General features: G+C 33.0%; 1 protein-coding gene across 4 annotated transcripts in view; it reads right to left on the reverse strand.

Moving 5' to 3' along the window:
• The window catches only part of Chm (CHM Rab escort protein), a 165,732-nt gene that overhangs the window by 68,302 nt on the left and 71,139 nt on the right, over nt 1–26,291 (reverse strand). For 3 of the 4 annotated variants that reach the window (XM_005008657.3, XM_063246160.1, XM_063246161.1), the window contains exons 5-9: nt 22,027–22,399; nt 19,367–19,483; nt 18,575–18,695; nt 17,616–17,841; nt 10,667–10,744 (exon numbers count right to left, since the gene is read on the reverse strand). In XM_005008657.3, the coding sequence (XP_005008714.3) occupies nt 10,667–10,744; nt 17,616–17,841; nt 18,575–18,695; nt 19,367–19,483; nt 22,027–22,399 (915 nt within the window). The remainder of the gene's footprint in view (nt 1–10,666; nt 10,745–17,615; nt 17,842–18,574; nt 18,696–19,366; nt 19,484–22,026; nt 22,400–26,291) is intronic. The other variant, XM_063246159.1, reaches the window with a different exon arrangement.

Genomic DNA, 26,291 nt, shown 5'->3' on the forward strand with positions numbered 1-26,291 from the left:
TTACAGAAATATCAGTTTACTTTTGTTTTGCTTCTTTTGTAATCAGAATTTATTAGAAAAACACTGCACTGCATAAAATGCAAATAAATAATTTCAAATTCATATTTAAAATGTACTGCTATAAGCTAATGTATGCTCAACTGCTAAAATAAACAAAATACTTGACATTTACCAGGCATAAATGTATTAAAAATAAAATAACAAATACTCAAATCCAATAGTCATGGGAATTTAATTTGTGATTCCCAAAGGCAGACTATGTTTTGTTAGTACTTTGGAATAAAAGTCATATCATCGTTCTCCAGACAGAATATGATGTTATGTGTGCGTAATGTACATTTTGACCCCATTTTATATAACATTTGTTATACGAATATAAAAACAATTTTTCTATCTCATTTTTACTTTCTTTTGCCTGCGATACCTCCACACATTTCACTATACTGTAGTTCTTGTCTTACAAAATATTTAAGTAAATAAACATAAGGTATTATGATTATGTATTTTCTAAAATAATTGTTTCATAACTGAAAAAGTTTCTCATTCACTCTTCTGTTTTGAAGCATCCATAAATAATTTAAAAAGCAAAGTCTTTCAAGAAATGGAGAAATGTACAGATCTACTATGATACATTGATAACTTGTGTTCTGTAAGTACCAATTAGCCTTTTCCTTACCTTTTACGGAGAGACTACAGATAGGTCAAGAAGAAATAATGTGATTTGAGGAAAGTGGTCTGTAAGATGTCCTATACCTTGACAAGGATTTTGGTTACTCAGATTTATCACTTCTTAAAACTCAGCAAATGAGTGATTAAGATTTGGACATTTCACTCTAAAATTAACATCAATAGAAAAACACTGAAAAAAGTATTGAATTAATTTGTGAATTGCACAGTAAAGTATTTAGGGGTAATTTTATAAATACATGCAATATACTGTGAAGTGTATAAAAAGGTGAATTAATAGATAAAAGTTTGAGAATGGTGGTACATATCTATAATCTCAGCATTCTCAGAGGGAGGAGAATAGAGAGTTTGAGCCCAGCCTTAGCAATTCAGTGACTTAGGGGGACTCTGTCTGAAAACAAAACAAGTGGATGGGGATGCAGCTCAGTGTGGAGGCACTGGCATCAATTCCCAGTACTAGAAAAAAATGGAAGGATATTTGGATAGATGTGCGATTTGGATATTATATTAAAATATTAGTTGTGAAGCTTTGGTTACAGGTATATAGTTATTCACTTTAAATTCAAGTTCAGCACAGGTTTTAAAATTTTCATCATAAAATGTTGCAATAAAACAGAGAGGAATGCTATGAATATAAATCCTAGAATTGCGTATCCTTTGCAAAGGGTTTTCATTTAAGTAATTTAAGTAATCCACATAATTAAACTGGGCTTTCAAGCTTGTGCATACCTTGCTTTATAGGATTCTAAACACTAACAAGGCCAATTTAGTGACTACCCATTTGGTAACACGCAAATATTGGTTTCAAAAGTTATAGTATTAGAAAGAATTAATGGGGATCATTCAAAGAGAAAACCTGGGGTATGGGAATGTAAGAGTTTAACCATGGAAGGACATGACACTAGTAATTGTGTCTATGTTGAAGTTTCGGATGAACCAGTGATTCTCAAAGGAGGAGGAGAAGGAAGCAAATCAGAATCACACCTGGGGGACTTTTACAAATTATAAGTACCCCTGGAGATTCTGATAAGCTTCCAAATCCCAGGAAAGAATCACTGTCAAACATGCCACTGCTACTGTTGTACATTTTTGTTGTGCTAGGTAGAGAATAGTAAGCAGCTATGGGTATAGAGAAAATATTTATGCAGAGACAGAGGTGACAGTAACATATATCCAGTCTCAGTCTGATACTATGACTCACTGGTTAGTCTCATTCTTACTCTGAAGTACTGAAGCTCTAGACCTAAACCAGTGGTGACAAAACTATGGCATGCATGCTGCATCGGGCTGTTTGTGTCACTGAAAGCTCTAAAAGACTCACCATCACTGATAAGCAGTGCAATTCAAACCAAGACATGATTACGCAAGTAATGAGACTTTTTGTTTCTTTGTTTATCCCCAGATACTTGAGTTACCGTCATATATTCAGTCTAATTGGGAGTAAAACGAAGGAAGGAATATTGATTTGGGACTTGGCGTTAGTCTTTGTATTATAAAAATTAATAGAAAAATTAGATGACACTCAAGTAAAAGAAAACAATAATACAAAACAGTGTTTCCAGAGACATTAAAATAGCTTGCTGGCCACACCTTCCATATAAACCTAATAAGTTCTGTTAAAGATGAACAGAACTTACAATTTAGTTGAGAGCCTTGTTAAGTCTCATAAATAGTAAAGTGAGGAGGAATATGGTGAGAGTTTCCTAATTTAGGGAACACAATAACCAAGTTGATCATAAGAATCACTAAAGCTAGACAGAACATTTAAAGGGCTAAGTTATCCAAACAAACAAATTACAATACTTATTCAGTTCTTGGTTCAGTGATATTAGAGCATAAATACAAAAATGCCAGTAAGTAAGAAAACACTAAGCAAGATAAAACTCAGTATCTTGTGGTTGGCCCAGAAGAGAGTAACTTTATAACAGGTATTCAATCCTTATAGTTTTCAAAATACGACAACTATACAGTAAACAAGGTAAAAATCACAGGTGAAACAATTCAAAAGAAAAGTATTAATTAAGGGAACTGGATGATCCATAATCATTGAAGAAAACAACTCTATTCAATATACCCTTTTCAGCTTCCTCAAACACATTAGTTCAAATATCACCTCACTCATGAAGCCATCCTCAAAATGCTACACCTGCATTTTTTTTCTTGGATGAAAATCTCCAATAGTTTTGAAACATTAACAGGTAAATTATTCTAAGTCTATGATTTTTTTTTCTGTTTTGATCTCTTAACAAGTTCAGCATTTTTACTATCATTTTCTTGATAGACTCCATCTATACATTTAAAAAACATCTAGTTGAACAAATAAGCATTGTATATATTCAAGGAGAGAAATGTGATGATCTGACACACGCACACATGGACAAATGATCAATCCAAATAATACATCCAATCATCATATAGTTCCTATTTGTGTGTTTTTACCAAATTCAGGTATTTCAGGTAATACAATATTATTAATCACATTCTTAAAAAAAAAAGCACCATGTCCCAATCTTGAGTTTATCATGGCTCTTCACTTGCTCCACTGCCTTTGAAGTCTTACATCAGATAATGGCACAACCAGTCATGTTTCCTTATTTCAAACGCTTTTCACATCTAACCTGCTACTTGATTTTTTAAAAAAATTTATTTACGTTTTCGGTTCATGTAGTTTAGTCATTTTGGGACATGTTTACTCAATGTTTATTCTACCTTACAAATATGTCTTACATTATACATTTCTTCTCTACATCTCTACTAACAAAACCATAGACTTAATGGATTGCTAAATTGTTGGTAACGCATTTGGTTAAACTAAATGTATAGTGCAACCACCATGTGTCAATCACCATTCTAAGAGGCAAGGAAAAATAAAAGTGTCTTGCCCTACAGGAGTTTACAATATAATAAAGATTCTATCATGGCCAATTTTAAGATACTAGCAAAGTTCAGTGATAAACAATAAGGACATGGCATTATAGAGTGATAAGAAGAGGTATTGAACTCAGTTTAGAATGGTTAGGGATTACAGAATGTTAAGTGATATATTCAGTGCTTCTAAAGGACTTTACATAGTTAGGCAAGCTAATAAAGATAACAATATTATGGGTAGAAGAACAGCATTTACAGAAACATAAAGTAAGAGAAGGGCAGATACAGCCACCCATGAACAGTTAAATATTATGATGGTTATACTTAACTGTCATCTTGACTTTTTGGGAGCTACAGAGTTGATTAATAAAGCACACTTCTGGATTGTTTGGGTAGATTATGGAGGCATGACTTTGAGTACTATATCTGATCCTTGGCTACTTCCTCACTGGTACTCTTCCCCTGCTCTGCTTCCCAGAGGTCATGATCTAAGCGGCTTTGTTTCATCATATCCTTTGATGTTTTTGCCTTAGGGACAGCTGACAATGAGCTAAAACCATGATCCAAATAAACCTCTTTTCCTGAGAGTTGTGTGTCAGGTGTTTGGTTTCAGTGATGGGAAAGCTGACTAGTACAGAAAATTGGTATCAGAAGTGTGATCATTGAAGTGGTTTTACTTGACCTAGTGATGCAAAAGTCACTGAAATAATTTGTCAGAAAAGTTTGGAATAGCTTAGATACGTGGGTTAGAGAAGCCCTAGAAAGCTGTACACCAAGGTTGATAGATTATTCTGGTTAGAGCTCATAAGAACAGAATGCTGATAGGAATGCTGCTAGTAAAGGCCAGGGGCAAGAGGTATCAAGTGGAAACAAGTATTGCATTGGTCACTAGACTAAGGACCATGTGTGTTATATTCTGGCAAAAAAAAAAATCATGTACAATTTGCTGAGACCTTGAAAGAAGACGAGATTAAGGGCAGTAGACTAACTGATTTCACAAAGGAAGTTTCAAGGCAATCTGATATTTAGGCTGTGAAATTGATGATAGTGGCAGCTCTGAGCCAGACTTATAGTAAGAAGAAGCAGGAACAAAAAGATGAGCAGCATGATTTCACGAAACAAACAAACAAATGGTCCCAAAGGGGCCACATGTAAAGTTATGGCAAAATGCAGTGTAGTTGATGAGTGTCACTAAAAATAAATCAAGCACTTTGAACAGTGACAAGAAGGTGCCTTTAGAGTGTTGGAACAAATGGTCAGTCCCCATTCATTGCAGGCTAAAGGGTACAAATGTATAAACATTTTCTCTATTTCTTTGTAATGAGCACTGAATACAGGGCCTTTGAACTGGGTAAACCCCCAACCCATTTTATTTTTTATTTTGAGATACAGTCTTACTAAGTTAACCATGCTGGGCTCTAACTTCTTATCCTTCTGCTGCAACTTCTAAGATTATAGGTATGGATTATAGGTATGTACTACCAAACTTGGTTTAAACCTTTCCATTGAGAAGTGATTCCTAATGCCCCTGTTTAGGGACCATTTGGGACATTGGTGCCTCAAGATTTATTTTACTATGCTTAGCCACAAAGATACTCAGAGGACTTGGCAGTTGTGGTTCAAGAAAGGCTGGCTACTACTTGAGTTGGCAGCAAACCTCGGCATTGTCCAGGTGATGTGATGTTTTTTAGGTATTCAGAGTGCAAGAGTTGTGGGGTCATGGAAATTCTCACTCAGATTCAGAGGAAGGTCTGGGAGACCAGTGTGCCCCCATGGGAAGTGGGTACATGAAGCTGTGGGAATAAAGCGAAAGGTGGAGTGGACATACACCAAGTAAGAAATGCTAGGAATATGGAACACTTTTTTAAGAAAACCCATAAGCAGTGAAGGGAGACAGTTCAAGAGAGAAGTCATGTGGGCTACAACCAGCAAGGCCATGGAGGAAGGGCTGCCCAAGTCCCTTGGAACTCAAATTTCATTACCAGATGCTGTACATGTAATTCCAGGATTTAATATATGATCTGCTGGATTTTAGATCTTGCTTTGTTCCTATTTTTTTCTATCTTCGTATACCTCTTTTTTGAACTGGAAATGTTTACACTGTACCATTGCATAATGGGACTAAATCACGTGTAATTTAAGTTGTACAGCGATTCATAGCTAAATTTACCCTGAGTTTCAGAGAATACTGACATTTTAGCAATGTGGAGACTCTAAAGAAAACATTATATTGTTTTCAGTTGTATACGGGGTAGTTTATCATGTTAGGTGGAATTATAAACTTATTTTTGTCTTTATTTGGAGATTAAGCATAGCTTAAGGAGATATGTCTGGATGTCAGACTCACAAATGGTTCAATGCAACGGTTATGCTTCACTGTTTATTTGAAAGGCTTGGGAGCTGCCTAGGGGATTAGTGAAGCACACTTCTGTGTCTGAGTAGGTCATAGAGGCATGACCTTGGGTACTCTATCTGGCCCCTGGGCTCTTCCTCTCTGGTGATTATCCCCTGTTTTGCTTTCTAGAAGATATGAACTAAGCAGTGTTACTCCACCATATCTTTCTGCCCTAACGTTTCTTCCTAGGAGACAGTAGGCCATGGACTAAAATCTCTGAAAGCATACTAAAAATGAGTATGTTCTGCTTTTAAGCTGATGTGCCCCAAGGATGAAAAATCTGACCTATTCAAAGCATAATCTGATTATGAAATGGAAAGTGATGAAGGAAGAGTTTAGAAAGGCAGCCAGGAGCAGATCACATTCCACATGTCATATAGGAAGGTTTTAGACTTTATTTTGAGGTAATATAAACTCCCTGAAGCTCTTTAAATAGGGAATGAGAATTGGATCTGCAGAGTGTATAGATCTCAGTGTACAAATATTTGTTCATGTATTTATTTTATAATATCTCCCTGTAGACTGTAAGCCTGAAGAGCAAAAGATCATGGTTGCGTTTTTCCTTTGTATCCCCAGTGTGTGACACACAGAGAAGACATTATATTACATTTTCTTCTTATATGAGATGAGTGAAATGGTGGATTATGGAAGTACTTTGTGTATGTGAAAAAAAGATAGAAAAAATACAGAATGTCTGATTTAGGAGGTAAAAGAGTCTCTTTCCATAATAGTGCTTCTTCTAAAACTCTGCCAAGATACTAATTTAAAAACAGCGAATTTGATCTTGTTTAAAGGTACAACTGATAGCAGAGCATAGCAGAGAACAATCTTCACAATAGGTCTTCCTACATGTGATGGTAATGTCTCCAATTACATTAATGATTGCTCGTAACATGTATTGAGGTCTGATATGAATAACAAAGGGAATTCTAAGATTTATGCATTCAATTAATATTCACAATAAACATATAAGGTAAATACTGCCAAATGCTCCACTTTCCAAATAATGAAACTGTGGCACAGAGAAAACACATTTAAATTCACATGGCTAAGAAGTCATGAAGTCTGCATTCAAATCCAGTCTACTTGACTTTAAAGCCTGAACTCCTCAATACAGTCGCTGTACAAAAGAGCATGTTCTGTTTCATTTAAATCTTTATCCTCAAAGCAATGGGGGCTAGCAAAGGTTACATATCTGGACTATAATCACTTTACTATGCAAAAAGAATATATTAAAATTTGAGAATATGCAATGATAAATATTACTAAGAATCAGCCACCTATTTACCCTAAACATACTTACTATTAACATCTAAATATACAAGTAAAATATAGATTTTCCTGACATCTGAAGAAAATGCTTTCAAAAAATTTGCATAGCAAGCTATCTAGTTACGAAATAGCTGAAGTCTACATGGAACACTAGCTGAAGTAATTAGATAAAGTACTAGTTATAGATATATTTGATCTAAAGACAAATCTACCTTATTCAAATACTGCATTGCTAAACAACAAAATTTAATTTATAGTCTTACCTAGTCAGCATAGCTTAAACAGAAAAGGAAGCTCTTCAACAATAGTTTTAATTCCAGAAATAGTCAACCAAGTTACAGTATTAGAATTTAGAAAAGAACCACTGAGATATATCTCCATTTTCTCAAATTAAGAAAGCAGTGCCAAAGGATGATATAGTGAGGAAAGTACCAGGCAGTGTGGGTTTCAAGAAAAATGAATTAAATCAAAATGAAGAATACAATTTAGCAGAAAACAGGTGTGTATTAGTTTACACATTTCACATACTTTTGTTTCATGTGCATTCAATATCCTATTTATTCTCTCCAAGTCTGTATAGTACTTTGTACCTTGATATGTGTTTGTCACAATAAACTCAGTGATATAATCATTTATGCTTCTACCAACTTTTCTAAATGTATGGAGAAAAAGAAAGCACAAAGGGCTACAATAAGTCTTTAATTTTCATTTGTTCATTTAAGTCAAAGTTATTGAGTATAATGGTGCTAGGAACCTGCCTTTGTTCTGGAGATGCAATACTAAGGTCCTTCCTTTACTTACAGAGAACTTATAAAATAAGTATACCAAAGAATCTGACTGAGAGTCTAACAGAGGATTTGGTTCCAGGCTGTGGGATCAGAAAATAAACTTAGAGCTCTGACCTAAACAATGAGGATCTCTTAACAAAAGGGAAAAAGAGATGTCAAATGTTCCACATAGAAATATAGGGGAAGAGAAGCAAAATAAAACCCTAAGGGGACAAATGTAAATATTTACATATTGCTTACTTAAAATTATATTAAGTAAAACAATTTTCTGAATTATATTAGAATTCTTAAAAAGACAGATGTGTTGGATATATCCAACTATAAAGTTGAGGGTTTTTCCCTCAAAAAATTATCCTTCACTTTATATTTAAGTCATAAGCAAAATCTCTATTACTGTTATCTCTATGAAATATTTGATGCTGAATGACAAATTAGTCCTGGAAAAGACATGTTAGCCTAAACCACATTGAATCAATGCTAGTAGCTTTAGAGACTATTTGAATTGATAGAATAGATTTTTTAAAAAGGAAAAAAGATAATATAAATCCAGTAGTAATTATTGCAGGTATACACTAAAATTTGAAGTAATGTTTGTTTCATAAATAAAAAAAAAATAAAAAATCACTAAAGCAATTCACATATTAAGAATACAGTGGAAACCTCAATTATAATAAATGCAAGGCAAGTTTTAAAAACTGTCCTACTATTATAGAAATCAATATTTACAACTCAGAATAAATTTTCCAGTATAAGAATTACATAACAGATATAAAATGTCTGTATCTTTAAATAAAAATAAATAAATAAATAAAAACCAATATAGATTAAAAAATGATGTTCACTGGTAAAATGGGATTCTATTAATTGATAATAACACAAAAGAGACGCTGTCCTATTTTACTTTTATTCATAAAAGTAGAAACATATAGGTTGTTAAATAATTCTTTTTGCTTTTCACTGGAACTGAAAAATAATATCTAATTTTTAATTTAGTTTTGACAGAGTATTAGGTAGTTCGGGCCAGCCTTGAATACACAATATAGCCCAGAATGCCCTTGAATATACAATGTAGGCCAGGCTGGCACTGAACTTATGTTGATCCTCCCACCTCAGCCTGCCAAGTGTTGGCACTACAGACATGTACCACCATGCCTGGCAAAGATTATCTCATGTGAGAATCATTTACATTTGGCATACAAAATATTTCAAGCTTATTTATTTATAAATATTAAGGAAAAGCTCTGTATTTTCTACAAATTTTAAGTAAACTGAACCATAACATATCTGAAAGAAAAACAGATTATCGTAATCTGTCTTCCTCATGTTGCAGTTTTAGTAACTGGTTCAGAGAAAAGGGTGTTCCCACTGTCATTTATGGTAGTGACAAAATTCTAAGTCTTGTCTTATTTCAAGGTTAATAGACCTTACTATATAAGTTAGGTGTTGTATGCTGAATGTTATATTTTAGTATTTCTATCTAATTTCTACTAATATTTTAGTATTTCTATCCAAAGAGCTGTTTGCAAATCAAGGCATGAATATCCTGACCTTTAGGGTCATATTTTTTACCATAGATTATCACATTTCATATAGATAGTATCTTTCTGTTAAAGAGCTAAAGTGCTTTATAAGCCATTTAAATCATGTGTCGTTTTATTTAACTAAAGTACTATATGTTTCTAGAGGTGAGATTTTTAGCCATATCTCAAAATACTGATTTATTACACTACAACTAGTTTGTTAGAAAATAATACCTATTTTTGCCATTTAGACTATATTGTAAAATGAATAGAAAAAGCTTAACACTTATACTGTTTAAGGTTCTAGTTTAAATATGGAGGCATTTTATTCTTGTTTATTATATCCTCCCCAAAACAGTGATACATGACATATAGGCTTGAGAATATATGACATGAAAGAAAAACACTGCAATTTCAACGTATCTTCCTGCCACAGTACAGTTTCAGTGTAAAACCTAGAAATGGTAGAATAGTATCTAATGTAATTTAAAGTACATATTTTATTAATAATAAATGTTAGAAAATAATTGAAATATAAAAATTCACAGGTAAACAGTGTTCAATTTTCCTTTAAAAAGAAAGCAATTTTGTATTTCAATCCAAAACCAGTGTTAGGCTGGATACTGATATAAAAAATTTTATCCTCAGACAACCAGGCAGCATATTTTATTATACCAATCTGAAAACTAATTAAAGTCTTTTCTCTTGGAGTGACATGTGTTATCAGTAGAGATTAATCGGATGGATTTTTAGGTGAGCTTCACTTATAAAAATGCAGTAACATAGGGCTTTGTTATTATCTGATGAAAATCATTTAGAGGAAGAGGTAAGGCCACAAGGAAAACCAACATCACTCATCACACACTCCAGGCAGCTGAAATGATTTGTCTTCCAAGCTTAGATGATAAGAAACTATTGTACGGCCATACTGCAGGAAAATTAATTTAGTTCCTATATTCTGAACTCACTTTCTTTGTTCCGGAGGACCTAAACACAAATTACTTTTAATCAAGGTTGATATATTATTAATATCAAGGAGGATCTTTCTAGAATATTTTTTTTTAAAAATTGACATTAGTATTTTTCAACTGGATTTAGGGGCATAAATATAGGAAGGTTACTTATATCATCCTTACTTTCCAGATTCTTTGTCCACTACAAGGCACTGTATAGAATGGCGAAGACAATAGATTCCCCCAAAAACAGCACACATCCTAGAACGAGATTAGAAACATAAGAATTAGGATGATTGGGTTGAAGCTTGAGGTTCTATTGTTTTAAGTATTTTACATTTAGTATTTGGTATTACAGATAAAACATTTTAACAATTTCTAATTTTCTCTATCATGATATTAAGAATCTCTGAGGTAAATTAGCCGAATCTTGATGTAGCACAATTGTTACTGGTAGAAATAATAATACTGAAATCCAGAATTGGGATTAAGTCAAAAGTGTTCCTAAACAAGGGTCAAATATCATACTAAAATGATCTCCTATATGTTTAAGGTACATAAACCACAAATATTCTCAAAAGTTGATGTATGAGACACACAACAGAAATTACCATAGAATAGCGTTAATTAAGAAGAGATCAACTGGGGAAGACTATGGGAGACTGGAAATTTTATATGGCATAAAAGTAAAGTTTATGAGTTAATGAATCAGAAGCTCTAAGGAGTTTGTCTCTCTCAGTAATCATCAATGCTTGGGTTGTAATGTTCATGTAGGGAGAAAATAGACTTTAAGATCTAAACAAGGAAAGAAGTAGAAAAGGAAACAAGAAGCACCTGGAGTCTTAAGGGGATAAACTTAAAGGATGATCTACAAAATAAATCTACTTACTAATTGAGGGAAAAAGCAAATAAAACATCCTTTTATTGTTTAGTTTAACCTCACAGTTCGGGAGACTTGATAATACATTGCTACATAATACAAGACACTCTTATCCAATCGATGAAATATAAATATTGGCTCCATGTCAGTGACAACTGTGGTGTCTTGTTGAAAGCAACAATCAAAGCTTTTTTGGAGGATGTTATTTTACTGAAGCCCACGTAAAACTGTCAAAGATAATTACTTGATGATGACTTTAGAATCTAAAATTATATATTGAATGAAAAAACTAACAAATTTGGGTAAGACTGAGCAGACACAACAAATAGAATTAAATTGCTCAAAACTGTACTCAGAACTAAGTAGAGATTATGAATATGCTTTAAGTGAATGAATCAAAGAATGAAATTTCCAGAGCACGGTAGTAGGCTGAAAATGTAGCTCCCAAGATGTCCACACCCTAACACTTTGGACTTAATTATGCTAAATCTTATGTGGAAGGATTTTTCTTTTGTGGAAGAAGGATTTCTACAAAACAGTAATCATATTTTTACACATATATTTTAGAAAACCCCTAATCATGTGTACAAGATGATGGATGTGAAAAAATGCTTATGCACTTTTGTAGTGCAGCATGCCATAGTTATTAAGGAGCAGAATTCCAACTGCCTAATTTATGTGCCAATTATTCTACCTTCTGTGTGACTTTTAATACAGTAGTTAGCCTCCCCATAGCCTAGTTTCTTCATTTGTACAATAGTAACATTTATTCATATAGGACTCTTCTGAGAATTATTCAATATTTTTAAAGAAGTTAGTAATTTTTAAGAAGTTAGAAGTGACATACAAAATATTTTTAAAGAAGTTAGAAGTGGCATACAAAATTTCATATATATATATTTATATTCATTAACAAACAAGTACTCTTTTATAAAAGATGTATCACATAAAATCCCAATATACATCAAGAAGAGAATGAACAAAAGAAAATATATATTCCCAAAAGAGATCTAGCTATAAGCTTTATGCTCGAATTCCTGGAAGTGATCTGTAAACCCCTGAAATATCATATCTGAAAGAAATGTTTTTGTTTGCCTGGAGGTACTAATTCACCATACATTCTTTTTTTTTGAAAAAAAGTAAAACTAAATTTCATAACAAATTAATAGAAAAATAACAATACTTAATGGATTACATGTTGTTATCTTTATAGTAGTTGCTCAGGCATAAAACATGGGCATAAAAATTTCTGCAACTGATATTAGTGCAAATTTGATTTTAATGAATTAAGAGACACTAATAGTATAACTGCATTTTGACCCTTTTCCCTACTGTCCTTTCCCCTTTCACCCATTCTACTTCCTTTTTTCTTCTGAACAATTTCTTCCCGTTTCACAATATATATTATACATTTTAGAACTTATTTATTCTTTTGGTTTCTCGCAATAAGGAAACAACATGATATTTACACATGTGAGTCTGAGTTATTTCACTTAGAGTATGGTCTCAAGTTCATCCATTTACCTATAAAAGTCTCAAGTTTATGCTTCTTTATAGCTGAGCAGTATTCTATTTTATAACCGTAAGATTGAGGGCAGGACTGAATAAAACTGGATAGCTTTAAGTCGACCAGATCCAAAAAAATTAATACTGTAATACTGACAAAATTGTAAGTACATGAGTATTCTTTATAGTCTTTGTACTTTCTGATATTCTGAAACTATATTATAATCTATGGATTATAATGAAAAGTGGTCAGTGGCAGAGATACATGACATTCTCTAAACATGGTAGTGATATTTCTATTGTCTTTTAAAACTTTTATAGTATTTTTATTATCTTTTGACAAAGCTAGCTAAGATAGGTTAGAGGTTAGATAATAATTCTTTCTGGTCTCAAATAGCAGCGATAAAAGGAAAAAAAAATTCCCTATTGAAAAGCTTAGAATTATAAAGGACACATTAGTTTCAGCATGAAAACTTTTACATGCTTGAAAACCTGTTAAGGCTATAAATTTTATGCAGCACAGCAGCTGTAAGATATTCTTTTTTCTTGGTAGTCTTTTTCACGAATCATGTATTAAAATATGCAATAGTATTTACTAATCATGCTGGCACACCCAGTATAATTTGAGGCATTACACTCCATAAGTTTCTAAAAAAGTTAGAAAAAATATTTTCAATTGCTTATCTGCATTTTTCAAGACATATTTCTGCTTCTGTTGTTTACAGACAAATGCTTAATTCAGAAGAAATTCAGATCAAGACAATCAGCCAATCTTTGCTATCAATTTCCTATTGCTAGCAAAAAAAGACTATATACATGTGAATCATTACTGCACCACTCCAAATACATAGGCTGAATTATGCTAAGACCGCCAAATGGACCTTACAATCAATGATCTCATTTGCCTTGAGATGGCTTTATGTCATGTGACAGTAGCATCAGCATTTCCAAGCTCCTCACAAGCAGCTATAAATACGTTTACAACAATCAATTGAGTTTTTCATTTTGGTTAGTTTGGTTCTAGACATACACACACCCACACACATACACCACGCTAAGAGAAAATTTAATCCTATTGTATCACTTTCTCCTTGGGGAAAATAATTACTTTTAAATGTTTTCCTAGATTCTATGAAAAATAAAGGAATCAAATTAGAAGTTGCACAAAGTTAAAAAATTATAAAATATTATGTGACAGTGTATTACTATATTATCAAAAGCACATGGAATACACTTAAATAAAAATGAATTTATTTTCTATAAAGACCTTTCACTTTATATCACAGTATTTATGAAACTCATTGTTACCTTATATATCAAGCATCTATTAATTTACTTTGCGATTACTAGAAATCGAATTCAAGGTCTTTATGCTGAGCTACATAAGCAGCCTTTTTAAAATTTAATTTAGAAACAGAGTCTTGCTCAGTCTCTGTGGCTTGAGTTAGGCTTGAACCTGTGTGATCCTCCTGTATCAGTCTCTGAGAATGCTGAAGTTATACTCATGCACCAACATGACAGACGTATTAAATACCAACATTAATTTACATGATAATTAATTTGACTCTGAAAATTAATTTGTATGATATTTGCAGATTAAATAATGTCTCCAAAATATTTATAAATTCTACATAATAAAGGAATCTAATGTTGAGAATCAGTTAAGTGTGTGGCAAGGAATATTAGAGAAAGAAGCCTAATCAGACATAGTGGTGACAATCCAACTCAATTTTCTCTTAATTTTAAATGAGAACTTACATGAGTTATGTTTGTGGAAAGCATGATTATTTAATATTAATGTTTGCAACTGTACATTTTCTACAGTTGAATGTGTGTTTATATTTGACACATTGCTCTTCTTGGGATGTTCTTCCCATATCAAGCTCACCTACTAAACAAGGGAGATAAAGTACAAGGATATAGCTCAGTAGGACAGGGCCTCCCTGGGAAGCACAAGGTCCTGAGTTCAATCCTCAGCACCAATAAATACATAAATAAACAAATAAATAACAGAAGGAGAAATAACATGTAGCTTACAATGGTGGTATTTGATCTTTCTTTCACCTCTATTTTCTTCATGTATCTTAGGTTACTGTGACAAAAACCAGTGATTTGTAAGAAGTGTCAGGGAAAAATGAGGATATTGATAAAGAACTGTCTCTCTGCTTGGCTATTCTGCCCAGTTCTTTGCATATTCACTCTTTAGAAAAAAATTTTTTTTTGGTTAGTAGGAGCTACTTGGAGATAATCAGCAATAGAGGTAAACTTTTATAAGTAGGTAAAAAGCACAAAAATGCAGTTCTTGAGCACTGCATTTAAAGCTAAAATAATCATCATGTCTAACCCCAACAACGCATCAGTAACCAGCGACCTGCAGTTATCCAGGAACCCTTGGTGAGGCCTTTGGGTACTCAGATTCTGTGCAGTGACCCACAGTCATCCAGGAAACCTCAGTGAGGCTCATGGGGATTGGATGTCTGCACCCAGTTACCCACTGTCATCCAGGAACCCTAGATGAGGCCTGTGAGGAGGACTGCGAGTCCACTCCCAGTTATCTATCCATACCAGAGAACCACTGGTGAGACCACTGGGAAACAGGAGTCCATACTCAGTGACCTGCAGGCATCCTGGAACCCTTGGTGAGGCCAGCAAGGACTCAGAGTCTTCCCAATGACCTGCCCACGACCTGCCCACATACAGGAATCATCTTTGAGGCCAACAGGAACTAGGAGTCCATGGTCAGTGACCTCAAGTCATCTAGTAACCTCCAGTGAGGCCCATGGGGACTAGGAGTCTGCCCTCATCTACCCCCTCCCCTCCCCAGCTGGTGTCTTGGTTACTTTTCTCTCATTTCTGGGACAAAATACCTGACACCCAAAATGAAGGCAGGAAAAATTCATTTACATTAAAGTTTTTGGAGGTTTCATCCCATACTCAGCTGGTTCCAAGACATAGTGTCATGGCTAAGTTGCAACTACCATGGCAACCACAAGCAACAAGAGCAAAAAGGGTAAAAAGGTAAAAACACACTTCCTTCCTTCCATTATACTGTATATCAGTTACCCGTCTATGGATGGGAGCAGTACTCACATCACCAACCCTGCCCCTAGGCATTGCTGAAAAGTCCAGGTCCCAAGCCAAGATCTGATGCAAACTCTTAGCTTTAACCTCTGTACAAATGAAAACAAAATGAAACACTCCCAACATTCAATGGCACAAGATAAACCTTACCATTCCAAAGTGTACATGTTTTAGATTTAAAAATTTGTACCACAGATAGTTCAAACTTGGACAAACTTTTATGGCCAGAAAACAAAACTGATGTCAAAAAGGAGAGAAATGTTATCAAATACATCATAACCACATAAAATTACTTGTAGCATATAGTATACTACTGTAATAATTCCATACCCATTCCCTGTTGCTAATGTGAATTCAATGGTTATAAAATATCTACCTAAAATCACTGAGTGATACTAATTATCTTCTCTTTTCAGTAGTTCAACCTTCCAGTAAATTTTATATTATAGCAATGAATGATCTTTCACATTTGTTAAATATTTTTCACTGTATAAGCACAATTTACAAAATATGTGTTACTTGGTTGTTTACATTAATAAGATTTCAGGTCATCTATGGGGAGGCAGAACAGTTTAGGAGGAATCTAGCTATACACAGAATTTTCAAACTTCATGGGGATAGAGGAAAGCAGCCACTGTAACCTTGGTGAGTCAACTGCACTAAACTCTGAGTTTCAGCCTAATAAGAGCCATGGATAGGGAAGAGGAGAGATAAGCTCAATAAATCCCCCAAAATCAAAACAAAGGAGACAATAGAGCAGAAATTAATAAGCTATAAAATAGAGAAATTTTTGTTAAAAACTACATATTTAATTTCTATAAGTTTGTAACTTATACAAGGCTATACGCCAAAAAATTAAGAAAGCTTCAATCCTGGTAGTATGCCTTCTTTGTCAGGTTTTTTTTAACTACTGGGCATCTTAACTCATTAAAAAAGGATAAAAGCTAAGTTTTCTGTATTTCACTAGATCAATTTTAATGACCTACAAATACCATCAATATGATAATACAAAGTACATTCAGTACATAAAAGCCACCAAACAAACATTACTACAAGTCAATAAGGGAAGACAGCAATTCAATAAAAAAATGGATGAAGGATATCTTAAACCAATGATGACAAACTTTTTAGAACTTTCTGTGACACCAATAGCATGCTGTATTATGTATGCCATAGGTTCACCAACCATTATTCTGAACCATGAGTGTCAATAAACATATAGGAAGAGGCTCAAAATCACAAATGGTCATGAAAGTACTATATATGATATTTTATCTATCTATTTATATATATAAATTATAACTTATGTGACATGGCTGACAAACATTTTAAAATGGCGGCAAACATCTTATACACTTTGGAAACTCACACACTATTAGTAAGATGTAACTGGTACAAATGTCTGGAGAAACAATGGGGCAATATGGTATAAAATGTTAAATATTCATATATTCTATGATTAAAGTATTTTACCCCTAGACATGTATCCTAAAGAAACTCTTGAACACGTAAGAAGAAACATAATCAAAGATTCTTACATTGAAAATCTAGAAATATACTAGGTTTGCAAAAGTACATTCTGAATGTATATTTATTTTTTTTATAATTTTCATATCGTTCAAGTATTGTCTTCAGAAGAGACCAGAAAACTAATGTGAAACTTACCTGCAGAAACACTGGGGGAGTTCTCCTTGACCATACAAAGGAAACAAAAATGGAGTGTTTCCATATCGCCCAAGACAATGAAGAAAGTTTTTGGTAGCTTTGAGACCATCTATGGTACTGCTGGTTGTTTCTGATGTCATTGCAATCGAATGCAGAACAAAATATTGGAGGTTCGGGGTTAATTTTTGAGTTTTTAAAAATTCAGAAAATGTTATTGTCTCATAGGCTATGGAAAGAAAGATGAAAGTTAGTGACTAAAATAAGAACTAAATTATTTCAAATCAATTTACACAATTTAATCAAGTCTGCTAATACACTTCCCAAGGACATAGGTGGTATAATTATTATTTCATTTGGAACAGTGACTGGTGATACTAAGGGAGGATAAAGGAATAAATTTTCTACTTTAATTGGACTGATGGTATAATTTTAGGCTTTGGGTGATGAATCATTGTGTAGTGTTTAACAAATTTAAAGTAACAAAATATCATTAAAGAACTCAGTACTTCAATGAAATTGGCAATAATTTCAATAATCTTTTTGATAACTTCAAAATACTACCAATAGTCACAGTTAAAAATATTAAACATGATAAAATGGAATTCTATTGACAGAAATGATGGAATATTTTACTTTTGTTAAGTGTATATCCCTTATTAAAACTTACAATGATACACCGACTGAAAAGCAACTAAAATAATTTTTATATGGTTACTGGAATTGGGAACACTGCCATATTATCATACATCCAAACATAAGGGATAACTATAAAGGAATCTTTTAAATCAAGAACAAAAATGATATTACTGGACAATTACTGGTATGATATAATAATTCCATGACAAAAAATTATGATGCATTTTTAAAGTAATAAGTAACTCACTAAACTTTGTCAAGTAAATAAAAACTCAATTAATTGGAGAACACAATTTAATGAACAACAACACCTTTATATTCACCTTTATATTCATCAGGATGTTCCTCATATTCCATACAAAATGTAAGAAATTTCATGAGCATTCGTTTTTCTATTACAGTGAGGTGTCTGTTATTAAAGACATCTGCTCTGGAACAAGGAACCTAAAAAATATTAAGATTTTCAGTTAAAAAACGCTTCTCAATGACACTTGTATTTCAAATTACATTTTCCCTTTCACATTTCATAGGATTATTACTTCCTTTCTAGTCCAGTTGTTTAATGTTACCATCCATCAATTCTAATGTCATCTCTGTTAACATCAAAGCTTATTGTAGAACTCTTAATTCTTGTAAGTTGTTGTTCACACCATTAAAAGGCCAAAGGCATATCACCTTTAAGACGGAATAAATTACAGTAATTCAAATCTACCAGTTCAGCCTGGTACTGTGATAACTCGGTTTATGAATTTAATTCATTCCACAACTCTGGAGAAGATGGCTACATTGGTGTTCATGCAGGGAAAAGGGTTAACATCATGTTTCTCACCTAACGTAGTTTGAGAACACAAAGAAAAATCTGCCTAATGCTCTTTTCGTGAACTGAATTATTCACAAACCAAAGTGTTCATGAACCAAGAGTTATTGTAACTCATGAAAATATTAGTTAGAAATTTTACTAAGCAATTCTTTTCATTTAAATTTGTAAAACACTATACATGATTGGAAGTAACTCCCTTACTAGAAAAATAGCAGTCTTGTTCTTTCATCCTTTCAAAATAGACCATAAAATCTTAAAACTCATTCACATATATAATACCAGATCAGAACAGTACCTGTTCCACTCTTCCTTCTCGAAATGAAAGAATCCTGGTAATATTTTTGAACTCTGCATAACGACTAACATTAGATTTGATTAAAAGATCAATCAGCAAACCCCTAGAATATAGTAGCTGTAAAAAGAAAATATTTTAGAGGATAAAAGGAAAAAAAATGGAAAAAAGATGAACACAAATTATATATATATATATATATATATATACTTGATAGATTTTAAAGTTAGCTATGAAAAAAACTATACTTATAAATATTATGTATAATGCAATTTACTAGAGGTTCACAATTCACTATCTGAAATTCAAAATCCAAAAACCTCTATAACATACAGGTCTTTTTTCATAAGTATTTTGGCCAGAAAACCTGACCCAAATTGCTGTTAAGCCCTTTCTATCCTTGTCCCAACAAATATGAATATTCATTTCACTGAAGCAATGTTAATGTGTTTTCCTGTTAGGTTGCTGAGTGGCTCCTTATTACAGCACATGAAAAAAAAAAAAAAAAAAAAAAAAAAAAAACCTCAATACACAACACACCAAGACTTCAGAGTTTTGAATAAGGGACTACAGACCAATATAAAGCCAGGAGGTTAAAAGAAAAAGTCAATCAGTAGACCAACCCAGTACACCAAAAGAAGACATTTGGTGTGTTTCCAATGAGTGAAATTATAAGGTTCTTCAATAATCCTAGATGTCTAGGTTTTTGTGAGGTATATCTTTGTCAAGAAATGAAGATTGTTAGTGTCAGCATGTATATAGGGAATTGACTAATCTTTCAGCATTTCTCATAACTATTAGAAAGATAAACACAATAATTTAAACAGTATTATCTAACTTGTTTTAAATTTAGCTATGTTATTAAACGAAATAGACTTGTCTATTTTCTGTAATCAACATATCTTTATATAATGTGTATAAATAAATGTTGCATGGCTAAGTGGCAAAATAAAATTTGTTTTATGATACAAATAGAAAGAAATTCTCAAAAAACAAACCTAACAAAAGCATGAACTTCTAAGAAAAAAAAAGACTTTCAGTCTCTTAGTTTAGTGATATTCTACAAGTGATCATTTTAGTTCAGCATTGTGCAGAATATTCAATGTATTCTTAAGTTAGTATCAATATCCTAATAAATATGACATTTTTAATCATTACTTTATTCCTAGCATACTAAAAAACTGATATAAGCCTATTTTATAATATATTGTCAATTGTTAATTGTAGAATAAACAGATACCTAAGAAAACCTTATTTGTACAAAAAAAGTATTTGAGATTTAAGTATTCCTCAGTAGCCATAATAATTTCAAAAACATGAAGCCCAATACTACCAAATATATATTTAAACATAACTACCTTTTTATCACCCTCTTTTTGATATATCATGGCAATTTCACAGTGATGACAGGCTAAGAAACACTACAATTTGATTAAAAAACTGGTAAATATCTATAATCACTAACAAGTTTTGTTTTACTTTGCACAGTATCTTCATAATTATTTAAAGGAATAAATTGACAAAATGAGATTTTATTATAGAAATGTATTTGTTTTTATTTTCTTTTTTAGTCTGAACAGTGGAATACTATATAGATTTTAACTAACTAGTTTATGCTGAGTTGTCATTTAAAAAGCTATATATGCTGGGCATGATGATGTATCCTTATAATAACAGCATTCTTGGAGGCTGAGGCAAGAGAATGAAAGGCCAAAGCCCAATCATGGCAACTTAGGGAAGCCCTGTTTCAAAATAATAATAATAATAATAATAATAATAATGAATAAAATACAGTGAAAAGGCTGGGGATATAGCTCAGTACAAAAGTCCTGAGTTCAATCCCTAGTACCACATGCAAAAAAGGCTATATATACATACGTGTGTGTGTGTGTGTTTTATACACCATAAACCCCTCCTCTACTTGTTAAATTATACCATGATGACTTTGAGATGCAATATCTGTTGAAACTTCAACTAGAAACTTCAGGGGACTTTAGAAAAAAGAGAGGGCTTAAGATAAGATATATGGTAATCAACCTAAACATTTATGTAAAACCTTCAATTATTAGAACAGACAAAATTTCCAGGGAATAACTGATTAAGCCACAAAATAGAATATACTATTCTCAATATAGCAGGAATTGAGTAAATCAGCATTAAGTGACTAATATTTAAAGAAACATTCTTTGCATACTTCTACTTTTGCAAAAGGAGCATTTAAAACATTCTTTGCATACTTCTACTTTTGCAAAAGGAGCAAAGTAAATGTTTTTGTTTTTGTTTTAATATGGAAACTGTACAAGACAAATTATGACTTCATAGTCAACTCTCTCCACTTTTCTTTCTTACACCAAGGAAACAAAGTAACCATCTAAATCTATAAAAACATCCAAATATCTCCTTCAAAGTCTTCCCAATTGTTTCAGTTATTTATTCCAATGCTTTGTTCCTATCATTGCCATTCATTTTCTTACATAAGCAATTTAATGGTTTACACTAATTCTTCCAATTGAGATATATTTCTTGATGAGACATATATTTCAACTGACCTGAAACTCCTGAGTTTGAACCTTGCTAAGATCTAGGATTTATAGGTGAGGATATCTTTTTCAATAAATTAGAAGTTAATGTTTTATAATAAAATGGTTAAAATTGCTACGTACCTTTGATACTAAATCAATATTAAATCGCCTGCCTTCTTTAATAATCTGAGAATAAGCAATTCTATTTTTCTTCAATTGTTCTGTACTGTCCTCTGCTGTAGACTTATTTTTACTTGTTTCCTCCTCTGAAGTTTTATCATCACTATGGCTTTCTTTCTTCCCTGTCACTTCAGCATCATTTACTTCTGGGGCAACTTCTGTATCACTGTTTGGGGTTTGATATGCAGTCACTTCGCTGTTCAGAGGGCTTAATGACACTTCTTCTGTAGACAGACAGTTAGGATCTGCAGCTTCTGTGGAGTTTGCAGATGTCACAGAAGCATGATTTTTCTGCAGTGCACCAGTTTCTTCAATATCTTCATGCAAATTCTGACTAATAAATGACAATAATAATCAATAATTTACTTTTCACATTTGTATACTGTTCTACTTGTTACATGTTGCCATGTAGGATTCAAACATTAAACATGTAAGCTTTAAATATAATATGAAACATATTTCAAAAATAAATATTTCAGGATTTAGGACATCATGATACATGTACATTTTTATAAATTTTAAGAAAACATAGGAACTGAGTTTTAGAAGCAACACAGCACAGCTTTAAGAATTAACAGATCTGTGTTACTCCTTCTGAGATCCAAATTATACACCTATATCAAGATAATGCCACATAGTATCTGGCTTTGAAAATTAAATGAAGTATTTCATTCAAAGAACTTGGAATAATGAATGGGAAATATAAATGCTCAACAATATTTATCAATGATGATTATTACCAAGGAATATTTGACTTGATAGTGTGAGAGAAATATCTTCAGGTAAGTGGGAAAAACACAAAAATAAAACACCAGGTTGTCACAATATCATATCTAACAAGATATTTCTGTATTCATTCCTTCCATATACCATTTTAGTATTAATGTCATTAATATACTGAAACTCTATTTTCAAAGTTACTATTAGAATAAACCTTCTTAGTCCATCATTGTACTGATTGATGCACCAGCTTCCCATTCATTCTACCTACACCATGAAATTCTCTCAAACAGAGCTACTATTTTCATTTATTTGATGTACTGGTCAATACTGTTCCAACACCTTATATTTGACAGACTCTTATAAGGGAACATCTGCAAATTGGTTGCTCAAGTACTAGCATTAGCATTTCGTTCAATCAGATCTAAATTGTGCCCCTGAAAAAATCTTCCTCTTTCTACATTTAAACAAATTCTCAATTTGCTTAAACCTTTCATCTGATCTCTTCCAACTTTTTAACATAGTATTTCTAATATCAAAGTTAGCAACAGCAATATCCACATTTTGTTCCATATCATGTTTTTAAATGTTTTTTTCTTTCCACTCCCCAAAATACTAACATTTCCCATTTCCAAACATGACCACATATATTAGAAATCTAGTTTACATTTCATATTCAAGAATTATTCCTTAAACTTACCACACTCATCACTCTATTGTTCCACGCAATTATAATACACACAGTGTACCCTTGCATTCATTTATCCACTCTTTTTAATATTCTTTGGTTGTACAGTACAGGTTGAGCATCCTCAACTGAAAATCTAGAATTTGAAAATGTTTCAAAATCTCAAAAGTTTTCAGTGCCATGTTGGTGCTCAAAGCTTTTGGAATTTCAAACATTGTTGGATGTCCAATGTGCAGGTTAGCAATACTCAGGTGGTAAAGTCTATCTCAATACTGTAATATCAGAAAAACAGACTGAAATTTGGAACACCTTTGAATGCAAGAATGTCAGATAATCAATGCTTCGCTTGAAGACTCAAAAATCTATTTTTATATGTTCCTAATGCTATATACTGAATTGTACTGCAAACACTATATCAAATAAATGCTTGAAGGATTCATGTTCTGTAGATGCAAAGAACATTTTTAAATATGAAAAATTATTTGCAGAAAACAAAAGAGAACATTAGGCCAAGTTAAAAAAAATGTAATATAAATTCGAAAGTTAGCATGCTGTGAAAAATGTAATATAAACTCGAAAGTTAGCATGCTGTGAAAAATAAATGAAGTTTCTTAATTAAAATTAATAAATACAACAAAAAGGTAACAAAGAATGAAATTCAAATGTCAAGAAATAAAATACTATATAATATTTTGATACAATCACATAAACAGCTGCTAGATGATACAAAGAATAATATAAAATTAACTGGAATCAATGAAAAGAATTGAAAGATAGTACAAAGGGTATAAAAAACTGTTCGCAAAAGTAATAACAGAACATTTTCCACGCATGGAAAAGAATTTTACATATACTTAAGTGAGGCATATAAAACTCAAAATTGTTCAGAAAAAAAACTGCATCAAAACATATAGTAGCAAAGATTCTCAAAGTTCAACAAAACAATGGAATTTTTAATGGAATTAATGAAAATAAAGAAATCACCTATAAACAAACCCATATCAGAATGTCAGCAGATTTTTTAAACACAAACCATTAATTCAAGGAAAACATGTAAATAAGAATTTCAAACCCTAAAAGACAACAACCTCCAGCCCAGATTGTTGTATTCCAGTGTTATTTTTCAAAATTGATGAAATAAGAATCTTTTTTTATGAACCCCAAACAAGTACTCTAAAATGTTACAAGGATGTTTTAGAAAGTGACAACAAAGAAAACAACTCCAAGTATCCAAATGAAATGAAACCACCAGGTAAGGCAAGCAAATAAATGTAGGAGAAATGCAACCAGAAACAGGAAAATGATATGATGAGAGTAAATTAGTACCTATCAGTTATGACCAACAATGTGAATAATGTCAGTTTACCTATCAAAAGAAACAGATTTTCAAAGGCATCAAGAAACAAGATCCAATAACATGCTGCATAAAAGAAACATAGCTAACTCAAAAAGAAATTCATTAACTGAAAGTCAAAGGACTGAAAACAATATTCCACGCCAGAGAAACACAGAAAAATGCAGATGCAGCTGTTCCATTTGCAGACAAAGTGAATTTCAAGGTAGGACTGATAAAAGGAGACAAAGGTCATTACATATTTGTTAAACAAATAATCCAGAGGATGAGGTAAAAACCATAAATATATACATATATACGCCAAATACAGGCATAACAAATTATGTAAGACAAACAGTAATACATGTGAAAAATCAGAAAATCAGTACTAGAGAACCCCACTTCTACGCATACATAGATGAACTAGACAACAATTCAATAAAGAAATACTAAATGTTAAACAAAGCTTGGAGCAAATGAAATTAGCAGATACCTACAGAAAGTTTCACTAACAATATAATACATATTTTTCTTAGCAGTACATGGCGTTTTTCTGCAAAATACATCACATACTAGCTGAAAGAACACCCTTAAGGAAAAACAAAGAATTGAGATTCCTGCCCGGACCAGTGAGCAGGGATGACACATGGAATCCCGTCCTAGTGTGCTGGAACTCTCTTCTTTGCCTGGGGACCAGCCCGCAGTTTCCTGCTGGGACCAGTGAGTGGGGACCAGGTGCAGAATCTGGTCCCAGTCTGGAGAAAATCTCTTCCTAGCCTGGGGACCAGCCTGCAGTTTCCTGCCAGGACCAGTGAGTGGGGACAAGGCATGGAATCCCCTTCCAGTGTGGCGGAACCCTTCCTCGCCTGGGGGCCAGGCCGCAGTTCCCTGCCGGGACCAGTGAGTAGGGACACGTGGAATACTGTCCCAGTCTGGGGGAACTCTCTTCCTCACCTGGCAGCCAGGCCTTGGTTCCCTGCTGGGACCAGAGAGTGGGGAACAGACATGGAATCATGTCCCAGCCTGGCTGAGCACTCTCGCTCACCTGGGGGCTTGCTGCCAGGAAAAGTGAGTCCAGTTGAGCCACGGAACCCCTTTCGGAACTCCATCACAGCCTGGTGGGTCCTCTCTCCCTCACTTGGAACAACACTTGAAGCTCAAAAATATAGGAAAATGACAAAACAAAAGACCAAAATGCAATCTCACATATCCAGCCCATCCCAGGAAAGCCTAGGAGCCATGAGCATAGAAGAAAATACATGCCACATACCTGAAATGCCTGAAATAATAGTAACTGAAATAAAGAAGCAACTCTGAGAAGCCTTAAAGGAATTCAAACTAGAAATAATCTCTCAGGTAAAAGAAGAAATGATAAAAGAAATGAAGGAAATGCTGAACATATCGAAAGAAGACACAGTTAAAAAATTGGAGGAACTAAACAAAAACATAGAATCCCTGGATGAACAATATAAGAAACAAACAGAA

The sequence above is a fragment of the Cavia porcellus genome, unplaced genomic scaffold (assembly GCF_034190915.1).
Source record: "Cavia porcellus strain 051 isolate PalLab524CR breed Dunkin Hartley unplaced genomic scaffold, mCavPor4.1 scaffold_3, whole genome shotgun sequence".
NCBI lineage: Eukaryota > Metazoa > Chordata > Mammalia > Rodentia > Caviidae > Cavia > Cavia porcellus.